General features: G+C 52.3%; 1 protein-coding gene and 1 non-coding gene across 3 annotated transcripts; both read left to right on the top strand.

The window, feature by feature from the left end:
- The first annotated feature begins 942 nt into the window (after window positions 1-942).
- LILRB3 (leukocyte immunoglobulin like receptor B3) lies at window positions 943-7,687 on the top strand. Of its 2 annotated transcripts, XM_058280790.2 has the most exons (13): window positions 943-1,009; window positions 1,171-1,206; window positions 1,345-1,629; window positions 1,773-2,075; window positions 2,314-2,610; window positions 2,852-3,154; window positions 3,718-3,768; window positions 4,612-4,728; window positions 5,104-5,146; window positions 5,225-5,262; window positions 5,493-5,545; window positions 6,216-6,371; window positions 6,447-7,687. In XM_058280790.2, the coding sequence occupies exons 1-13, from the start codon at window positions 976-978 to the stop codon at window positions 6,582-6,584; spliced, it is 1,854 nt and encodes a 617-aa protein (XP_058136773.1). In that variant the 5' UTR covers window positions 943-975; the 3' UTR covers window positions 6,585-7,687. The 2 variants fall into 2 exon arrangements, with proteins under 2 accessions (XP_058136773.1, XP_058136772.1); XM_058280789.2 differs by having other exon boundaries at window positions 6,216-7,687.
- LOC111764682 (U6 spliceosomal RNA) lies at window positions 6,849-6,955 on the top strand. The gene has a single exon (XR_009181711.1). It is a non-coding gene; the product is annotated as a U6 spliceosomal RNA (small nuclear RNA).
- Window positions 7,688-10,824: the final 3,137 nt, after the last annotated feature.

Below are 10,824 nucleotides of genomic sequence, written 5' to 3'. Positions count from 1 at the left end.
CCACTGACTGCCACAACCCCTCTCAGGACCGGGGTTCACCATCAACATGGTCAAATGAGGACAGAAAGGACTTGATAGCTGAAGTCCATGAACAGTGCAGTATAGGTCAGGAATTCAATAAAAACAGTTTTACACGGATAAGAACACAAACCCAATTCATGCTTGCACAATCCTTGAAGACTGAGTCACAGGCTGAGGAGATTCCTGTCTGAGGAAATGAGGGCCACTGAGGAGGCAGAGATGATGCAGAGGTCTGTTTCCAGGAAGAAGGAAAGAGGCTATTACTGAGAAAAAAACAAGGTGGGAGGGAGGGAAGTCCATGAAGGGGACCATTTAGAAAGAAAAGCAACACTGCAAAGCAAGGAAAAAATCATGTTTCTTTTTCTATTTCTCTGTATTTGTCCTTATACTCACTGCTACCAAGTAACTCAACTTTAATCGCTCAGTTGATTGTAAAATGTATGTCTCTTCTGCTCTGGGCTCTGCAGGGAAGACTCTGCACCTCACTGAAGCATCTCCAGGGAATGGAGAGACAAGGACCAAGGATAAGGACTCAAGAACATCAGCAGTGGATGAGCCAAAGGAGGGAGACCCCACAGGGGAGGCTCTGACAGCAAAGGACATGCCCACCTCACCCTGGACCAGGAGGAGAAGATCAGAATTGGCATCAAGGTCTACTTGGCTGCTGAATCCTGGTCTTTGGAGATGAGGGCAGATCAGGCAGACAGTGGCTGGGGTCAGGGGAGACCCAATTTCTGTCTGAAATGTCTTAGAGAACCTGGAGCTCTGAGCTCCACCCTGGAGAAACAAGAACAGGCTCTCAGGGAGGGGCAGTTCCCCTTCTTGTGAGGCTGATGTGACAGCCCCATGACGGGTAGGACCAGCCTCCTTGGCCACATCCTGTGTGTCTTTTCATCCTGCCAGGAGCCGTGATCTCCTCCATCTGCACAGCTGGACCCAGTGGAAGGAGACACCATGACCCCCACGCTCATGGCCCTGATCTGCCTCGGTGAGATCTGAGAAGGGGAGAGGAAGCACCAGTCTGGGAGGGTCCCCACCCCACAGCCAGCCCTGGTCTACCAGGAGACCCCAGGGCTTGGAGGCTCAAGGGGAGAAGAGGAGCTGCTCAGGCTTCAGGGTGCAAACCTCTCACGTGGAACTCTTTTCCAGGAATGAATCTGGGCCAGAGGACCCCAGTGCAGGCAGGTGAGTTGACCCCAGAATTTCCAGCCTCGTGGATCTGGGACAATGCTGATAAAACTGGCAGGAGCTTTAGAGCTGAGAGGGCAGTAACCAAGGTTAGTGAAGAATTGCCTTAAAATCCAAACTCTGATTCCTTTCCAGAGACTCTCCCCAAACCCACCATCTGGGCTGAACCAGGCTCTGTGATCACCTGGGAGGGGCCTGTGACCATCTGGTGTCAGGGGACCCTGGAGGCCGAGGAGTACCATCTGTATACAGAGGGAAGCCCAGAACCCTGGGACAGACAGAAGCCCCGGGAGCCCTGGGACAGAGCCAAGTTCTCCATCCGATCAGTGACACAGCACTATGCAGGACGGTATCACTGCTCCTATCGCAGCTCCACAGGCTGGTCAGCACCCAGTGAGCCCCTGGAGCTGGTGGTGACAGGTGAGGGGATACTCAGGGGTCCCAGCCTCAGGCCCTGCCCTCAGGAACAGGGTCTGCTCTCAGGGGTGTCTCTCTCTCACAGCTCACCCTGGAGAAATGGGGAGGGTGAGCCCCACTGAGCACAGCTCCTCCTCCTCTCCTAGGAGTCTACAGAAAACCTATCCTCTCTGCACTGCCAAGCCCCATGGTGCCCTCAGGAGGGAACGTGACCCTCCAGTGTGGCTCATTGGAGAGGTTTGCAGGGTTTGTTCTGTCTGAGGAAGGAGAACACAGAAGCTTCAGGACCCTGGATGCACAGCCACACTCCAGAGGGCAGTCCCAGGCTCTGTTCCCCATGGGGCCTGTGAGCCCCAGCCACAGGGGGCCATTCAGATGCTACGGCTACTACAGGAACAGCCCCCAGGTGTGGTCAGAACCCAGTGAGCCCCTGGAGCTGCAGGTCTCAGGTGAGGAAGTCCTGTCCCTGCTCCTTGAATATTGAGGCCCCAGAGAGGTTAAGGGGAGCCTTGTCCTAGGGGAGCCCAGGAGAGAAGGGACCAGAAGAGCAGAGCCTCCTATGATAAAGAGAGACAGTGAGGCACAGGCATCCTGGGGCTACAGACACACAGTGACCCCAAGGCTAGGAAGGAAGAGGGGGTTCAGTGGGGGAAGCCATCCCCATGGGGTCCATGTTCGTCTCCCCAGGTGAGTCCAGGAAGCCGTCCCTCCTGGCCCAGTCAGGCCTCATCATTGCCTCAGGACAGAGCCTGAAACTCCAGTGTCGCTCTGACATCAGCTACGACAGATTCGCTCTGTCCAAGGAGTGGGAACGTGGCCTCACCCTGCGCCCCAGCTGGCAGCCCCAGGCTGGGCTCTCTCAGGCCGACTTTCCCCTGGTCCGACTGAGCAGCACCCACGGGGGCCGGTACAGATGCTACGGTGGACACAACGACTCCTCAGAGTGGTCGGCCCCCAGTGAGCCCGTGGACGTCCTCATCGCAGGTGAGGGGCCCAGCCAGGTCCAGCCTGGACCCTGACTCTGTACAGGCCCAGTTGGGGGACCCCAGGGTGAGGTGGTTAGGGGCTCAGAGTGGGGGGGCACAAAGGAGGGAGGGAGAAAGAATATGGGAAGGGGAGGGAGACAGAAACAGAGACAGAGGTCCTCAGGGAGGGGCCCTGGTGGAATCTCAGTTCAGAGTCCAGGTAGAGCCTGGCAGCCCCTCACCCACCTTCTTCTCTCTAGGAGAGCTCTCTGCCATACCCTCCCTCTCTGCCCAGCCGGGCCCCAACGTGTCCTCAGGAGAGAACGTGACCCTGCGGTGTCGGTCATGGAGCCAGATGGACATTTTCCTTCTGTCCAAGGAGGGGGGAGCTGATCCCCCCCTGCGACGTAGATCCCAGTACCAAGCCCGCCTGTACCTGGCCAACTTCACCATGAGTCCTGTGACCTCAGCCCACGGGGGGACCTACAGGTGCTATGGCTCATATGGCAACAACCCCTACCTATTGTCTTGGCCCAGTGCCCCCCTGGAGCTCGTGGTCTCAGGTGAGGAGCCCTTTACCTTGTCCTTTAGGGCACAGACTCTGCTCAGCACCCGTGCTAGAGAGCTCTGGGCTGGGATGGGAAGGAATTCACAGGGAGTTGCCATATGGTGCTGAACCCCTCAGAGGGAAAGAAGCCAACAGGGCTTCTCACCCCTGCCCTGCCCCTGCCTTACCTGGGGGCCAGATGGTGCCAGGGGGTGGAGGGAAGCCCCGTGGGGAGGTCACAGGACATTGTAGGTGAAGGGTTTGGAAGGAGATGGGGACCCCAGAGCAGCCCCAGCCCCTCCCCACTTCCTACACACATTCCCAGGAGACTCTGGGGTCCCCAGCCCCCATCTCGACCATGGGTGAGTCCCAGGCCTCTTCAGTCACAGCCCCCCAGGGTCATTTCTGAGAGTCCCTCAAATGGTCAATGCCCCCTCAGTTCCTCGGGAATGGGCTTGTGTCCCAGGAGCAGGTGCTCAGGGGCTTTGAGGTGATCATGGCACAGAGATGTTGGGGTGCAGCTGGATGAAGGGGGAGGACGGCAGCCCCAGCCCTCACCTCCCCTGTGCTGGTCCCCAGGAAGCTCTGAGCATCAGCCCCTCACACCCTCGGAGCCAGCCCCCACGACTGGTAAGCGAGGGTCTCTGCGTCTGGGGGTTGTGGTGGGGAGGGACCCCTGGGAGGCAGGAGCTGAATTCTGCACTGCTCAGGCACTTCTGGACACGTGATCCCTGGGCCTCAGCTTCTCTGGATGCCAAAGGAAGACCCTGGCCCAGACCCTAACGTTCTGGTAGTGACCTGGAGGGGAGGGCAGTGACCGCGGTGGGCCTGACCAGTCTCCTGCAGGGGTGGTGGCCTCGTGGGGGTGGGGAGTTCAGGCTCCTTCTCCAGCTCAGGTGCCAAGAGCAAGGGCTGGAGCCAACTCCAGCGTCCGTCCGCTCTGCTGCTTCTGGCTGCGGGACCACAGGGGAGGGCGTCTCTCCTCGGAGTCTCCGCTTCACCCTGATACCGCCCCACGCACAGGCTGCTGAGTGATTGGGTGGAATCCTGGGGCCTGGCCTCTTCCAGAGCCCAGTAAAGGGCAGCGCCAGGCTCCCCCCTTCCCAGGTGCACACAGGCCCCCAAGTCCAGGCAGGCTTTGCAGAGGGGGCTCTGGGCTGGGCTGGGGGCAGGCGGAGGGGAGGATGAAAAGCATGGAGGCTTGTCCAGCTGCAGGCCCTGAGGTCAGGCCTCTCCTGTCAGGCCAGGGTCCCAGAGCACCAGGAAAGCACAAGGGCGCCCCGGTCCTGGGCTCAAGTCACGTGACTCCTCCGTGAGCCTCAGTTTCCCTGTCTGCCAAGCTGGTGGGTCTTGGTGGATCCCATGTGGAAGGACTGGAGACAAATGCAAAGGCCCCAGCACGTGCCTGGCACACAGTAGGCCTCGCCTCCGTGGGCATCCTTGCCTCACTCGCTGCATCCCTTGCACCCTAAGGTCTCAAAGGCTACCTGGTTGTACTGATCGGGGTCTTGGTGGCCTTCGTCCTGCTCCTCTTCCTCCTTGTCTTCCTCCTCATCCGACACCAGCGCCAGGGGAAGAGCCGGAAGTCAGGTGAGTAGCAGGTGGCAGACCTGGGCTACCTGAGACATGGGTTTTTGTGGGAGACCAAGGACGTGCTTACGGGACCAACCAAAGTGGTCCCAAAGAGGTGGGAAAAGGCAGCTTTGAAATCCTTCTCCAGAATTTCACAATCAAAAATTCCAGAAAGAAAGTGCAAAGTGTCAGTGCACACACACACACATTTAGGGACTTCCCTTGGCTCTTTCCGTCTTGGGAAACAGCTAAACCTACATGCAGGTCCTTTTAAGGCTTGTTCTCTTTTATGTTGAATTTGATATGGAGGGTGGGTGGTTGTGACATTGTCCAGGCTTAGACTCTGTCGACCTTCCCCTGCCCTGAGAGAGGCTGATTTCCAACTTCCTGCAGGGGCTGCAGATCCAGTGGCCCACGACAGAGGCCTGCGGTGGAGGTAACTGCTCCCCAAAGACCCCCAGCCTCCCTGTGCCAGCGGCTCCCTCTCTCCCCTGACACTCCTCTCTCCTTCCAGCTGCTGTCCAGCTGCTGACCCGCCGGAAGAAAGCCTCTGTGAGAGGACAGGAGGGGCCTTGCTGGGGGGAGATGGGGCCCAGGGACATCTACTGGTAATGGGGGGATCGGGGCCAGATAGGCTGGGAGGACCCCAGGCTGAAATGGGTGTTGCACGCTCCCAGGCATCACCGTCGACTGGGGATCACAGCTGCCCAACCTAGAATGGGGGCGGGCGACCCCAGGGACCCTCGCCAAGCGGTGACCGCCCCTCCCGTCCCCCCCACCAGACGCTGACGTGAGAGACAAGCCTCCTGAGAAGGATGTGGAGCTGCACAGCCAGGTGAGCTTCCCGCTGCCCAAGAGCGGGCGGCTCGCCTCCGCCCTCCCGCTGCCCGGCTCGCGCGGCTGCCCGCAGCTGCCCGCTCCTTCTGGAGAGCCCTGCGCCTGGCTGCTGGGACCCCACTGTCTCCTGGCTCTCTCGCAACCTCCTTCCTGGCCCTAGATCCTCTCCTCTCTTTGACAGAAGGTCCAGGTCTCAAGGGAATACGTGAGCAAGCCGTCCCCTAGGCCCCCTCACTCATTCAGCAGGATGTAGGGGGAGCCCGCTCTTTACCAGGCTGCGGAAAAGGCAGGCAGCAGGGCTCTCTCACGTCCAGGGGGCGAGGGGCGATATGCAAGCAAATTCAGCGTCCAGGAGGGTAAAGTGCCATGAGGGAAAGGGAAGCCAGGTGGTGGGGCAGCGAGGCTCCAACAAGGACGGGCGCCCTAAGCGGTGGCATCTGAGGAGAGCCCCGCACGGCGCCGTCCAGCTGCGGAAGAGCGGGCACACGCAGGAGAGCGTAAGCCGCGAGCCGGGGCGGCTGAGCCCCAGGAGCAAGGACCGCAGGGTTAGCGAAGAGGCGGGGGCTGCGCGGAGTCCCCGCAGATTCCTGCAGGGAGGGGCGGACGCGGGCTAGGCGTTTTGGAGCGTGGCACAAGGAGACCACGGCCCTCTCGCCGTCTCTCTCCAGCTGAGCCCCGGCCGACAAGACCCCCAGGGAATGACGTACGCCCAGGTGACCCGCTCAACTCTTAGGCGGGGAGCGGCCAGCGACCCCGCGCCCCTGCCAGGGGAATCGCGGGACGGGGACAGACAAGTGGAGGAGGACAGGCGGACGGGCAGCCAGGTGGGTCTCTCCTCCGCCCCCCGCGCTGAGCCCCAGCCCGACCCCGCACCTGCCTCTGCCTCTCCCCCGCTCCAGGCCGAAGACCCCCAGGACGTGACCTACGCCAGCCTGAACCCCTCGGCCCTCGCGCGGGAGTCGCCCGCACCCGCTCCCGCCCCGGCAGGGCGGCCCCCGGAGGAGCGCAGCGTGTACGCGGCCCTGGCCAGCCGCTGAGCGAGCGCCTGCGGGCCCCGCCAGGACACGGACCGCGCGGCCCCGCCGCCTGCAGCCTGGCGAGCCCGGCCACAGGGAGCCGGCCAGCGCCCCCGTGTTCACAGGTCAAGTCGTACGCCTCTAAAAACCAAGCCCCAGGAAACCCAAATGCAAGTGACGCTGTTCAGACTGCTACTCTGTGTTACACAATCAGAGCTGTGAAGTGGGAACATTAAGAAACAAATGAAAAGTCTAGCAAAGGAAAAGCTTTAAAAAGCAATGACTGTGCTCGCTTTGGCAGCACATACACTAAAACCGGAACGATACAGAGAAGATTAGCATGGCCCCTGCGCAAGGATGACGCGCAAATCCATGAAGCATTCCACATTTTTGGGAATGTGGAGAAGCGTGGGAAAAGTACAACTGGAGTGACCTATGCCAAAGAGGTACTGTGTTGATAATGGGGCAGTGTGGAAAATGTGAGCCAAATGTACACTATGGAGGTGGTAACAATCAGATATATTACCTTATCTGTAACAAATGTTCCACCACAGTGTGGCGTGTTAATAGAGGGGTGCTGCTTGGGAATTGTGCACATGTGCATGACTGTTTTGTAAGTTTACAACTTCTGCCGTAAAAAATACATTTAAAAAATAATAGGGTGGGTTGGGGGCAAAACACACCAAATGTAAGATAAGCACTATAATTAGTAGTAAGATTTTGACAGTATTCTTTCATAATTTGCAACAAATGTCTCACAACAATGCAGGGTGCTGGGACCCCTGTATGATGTTATGCATGTTTGCTTTGTAAGTTCACAACTTTTACCATACACTTATTGTTTATGCATGTTCATATATAAATGATATAAAGATAATAATAATGGGGGAGGTTGGGGGAAAATACTTTGGTTGGTAGTAATATTTTGACAATGCTCTTTAATCATTAGTTACAAATGTTTAATAACAATGCAAGGTTTGGTGGTAGGGTGAGGTATGAGAGTCCTGTGTGATGTTACATATCTTTGTTTTGTAAGTTCACAGGTATTACTATACACTTATTGTTTATACATGTTAACATGTCAGTGATATACTTCAATAAATTAATACATAAATAAGCAATGACCTACTATGTACTATAGCCCATGGTTTAACTTAGGGTTCACTGTTTGTGTTGTGCAGCTGCATGGATTTTAAAAAATTTTATTCTAGTAATAACACATACAGCCTAATATTTCTCCTTTTTCTGGAGGTACTGGGGTCTGAACCCGGGACCTCATCCATGCAAAGCAGACACTCAACCTCTGAGCTATACTTTCACCTGCAACACTTCCCCTTTTATCCACATTCAAATATCTAATCCAGCGTTGCGGATTACGTTCACAGTGTTGTGCAACCGCCGTCCCTTACCGAGACCTCCATTGTCCCGACAAAACCTCTGCACGTTTTAAGTGCTGCCATCGGCTAACAGAGGCACCGCACCAGGGCCAGGCGCCAGCATGGGGTGGTCCGTGGAAGCCTATATTCAATGCATGACTGTTCCGTGAACACAATTTCTCTAATAAATTTCATTTTTACAAAGCAATGATCTCGTCTAGTCATTGGAAAAAGAACAGCAAATTAATCCCAAAGAAGATGGAAGGAAAAAATAAAAGAAGCTACTAAAGAGGATAAACACAAAAATAGAAGAAAAAAAAGTGAAGCAAAAATAATTCATTCATGAACACACTAAACAAATTTATAAAATCCTAGCCATACTGAATAAGAAAAAGTGAGGGAAGGCACACATTACCAATATCATGAATGAAATCGTGGAAAGCCTCCATACCCTACAGACTTTAGATAAGAGAACATTATAAAAAGTATGCCATAAAGCCGACTCTAGGTCCGGGAAGCTTTACTGGTATCTTCCAAACACCCATGCACTTATGAAACACACACACACATCAACTTACACAAATTTTTCCTGAGAGCAGAAAAGAAGGGAACAACCCCTACACATTTTGTCAGGCAAACAAAAAAAAGATAGCAAACCTGACAAGCAAACTACCAAATGGGAAAATCACATAAACTTAGACATAAATCCCTAAACAAAATATTGACAAATAATATTCAGTGCTATATAAAAAGAATAACACATCATAATCACACACTGGTCCAATAGTCAAAAATCAGTCAACGTAATTCAACACATTAACAGAAAAAATAAAACACAGATGACCTCAACAGATGCAGAAAAAGTTTGTGCTAGAGTTCATAAAAGAGACCACAATGAAAATAAAAACTCACCAGAAATAAAAGAGAATCTCCTCTAATTTCTAAAGACATCTTTTTAAAACTACAATAATCATCTTTTTCAATGAGAACTTAAAATACCCCCCGATGACTAGGAAGGAGGCAAGGATGTCCACATGACCCTTCTATTCAGCACAGCACTGCAGGCACCACTAAATAAAGGGAGTGATGACCACTGACATGGATAGAATAAAATTGTATTACTTATTACACAATTGTGTGCAAAGAGAATACAAAATAATATAATATGCATCACTCAAAAAAATTTTTTTCTAATGTCAATGGATATGTGGCCAGTATATAAAATGGATATGTGGCCAGTATATAAAATCAGGTGCATTTCAAACTACCATTTCTGGACTAAGATGAAGTAGATATATGTCTCTCACTCTCCCTTGACTTTACAAGAACAAAAAACAAAAACCAGATTTTGTACTTCTGACCTCCATAAATGTAAAATAATAAATTTGTGTATGTGTGTGTTTTAGGAGGTACCAGGGATTGAACCTGGGATCTTTATGTGGGAGGCAGGTGCCCAACCACTGAGCTACATCCTCTCCCCAATTTGTGTTGTTTTAATCAACATAGCTTCTAGTAATTTGTTACAGCAGGAATAGGAAACTAATACAGCCACTTAAGCTTTATTGTTTGCATAGTATATTTTTTTATCCTTTTCTTTTCTCTATTTTTTTAAATGTTACATTCAAAAAATATAAGCAGTCCCCATATACACCCCAGCCCTCTCACCCCACTTCTCCCCACATCAACAACCTCTTCCATCATCATGGGACGTTCACTGCATTTGGTGAATACACCACATGGATAACGGTTTATGTTGTAGTTTATTTTTAACAAATTTACATTATATTTAAAGAGAATGTCTTATAGACTGAATATACAAGTCTATAAGACATTCTCTTTAATGGGTCATGTTGATTTTTTTCTATAACATTGTTGCATAAAAGATATTAGTTGTCATATTGACATTTCTTGTCATGAACAAAAGCAACAGTAAGATGTGCTTGACGTAAAAACAATCACGTTATGAGGAAATCTGGATGTCTGTTACACAAAAAGATTAGAAAGCCACATGCAAATAAGCCTGTACTCAGAATATAGACTATCCACCATATTACAGCTCCCTTAGGTTCTTTTTTTTTAATGATTTATTTTATTTATTTCTCCCCCCTCCCTCATTCCCCCCACTGTCTGCTGTCTGTGTTCATTCGCTGTGTGTTCTTCTGTGTCTGCTTGTATTCTCTCATTAAGCAGCTCCAGGAACCAATCCTGGAAACTTCCAGAGTGGGAGAGAAGCGATTACTCTCTTGCGCCACCTCAACTCCCTGTTCTGCTCCATCTTCTTATTTTCTCTCCTGTGTCTCTTGTTGGGTCATCTTGCTGCGCCAGCTCTCCCCATTGGCCAGCACTACTGTGCAGGGCAGCTCTCCCGTGCTGAGCAGCATTCCTGCGTGGGCTGGCACTCCGCATGCACCAGCTGACCCTCACCAGGAGGCCCTGGGCATCAAACCCTGGACCTCCTATATGTTAGACAGGAGCCCAATTGGTTGAGCCACATCTGTTTCCCTCCCTTAGGTTCTTTTGTTTGTGATGCATAATTCCTTAATTACCCATTTGTGAAATAAGAATGAACATTAAGAAACTGAAATCCACAATGATGAATTGCCCAGACGTTCAGTTTCCACCAGAACTGAACTTGTGTTGGCACACTAGCTTCCTTCCTTGGTTGACTGAGTGACAAGGTTTCATGGAGTAGCTGGACCTTGTTTTCTATTATCCTACCCACCTAACCCAAACTCTTAATGTAAAGGGGTATTGGCATATGTCCTAGGAAAGGTTCCAGATGTGTGGGGTAAAAACATTTGCTAATAAAACATTTTTTCCTATGCCCAGGGAAAAAAAACAAACTAAAATCCAATTAGCATTTATTTTCAATGCTTAACTCAAAG

This window comes from Dasypus novemcinctus, chromosome 18, assembly GCF_030445035.2.
Source record: "Dasypus novemcinctus isolate mDasNov1 chromosome 18, mDasNov1.1.hap2, whole genome shotgun sequence".
Taxonomy (NCBI): Eukaryota; Metazoa; Chordata; class Mammalia; order Cingulata; family Dasypodidae; genus Dasypus; species Dasypus novemcinctus.
Note: the sequence above shows the minus strand (reverse complement) of the source record. Positions and strands in the feature narration are given on the sequence as shown.

Bases quoted from the DNA above. Each gene is read 5' to 3' on its own strand.
- LILRB3 (XM_058280789.2), top strand. From the start codon at position 976: ATGACCCCCACGCTCATGGCCCTGATCTGCCTCG. The intron at 2,611-2,851 runs GTGAGGGGCCCA...TCTTCTCTCTAG, and splicing joins CGTGGACGTCCTCATCGCAG to GAGAGCTCTCTGCCATACCC. The intron at 3,769-4,611 runs GTAAGCGAGGGT...TTGCACCCTAAG, and splicing joins GGAGCCAGCCCCCACGACTG to GTCTCAAAGGCTACCTGGTT.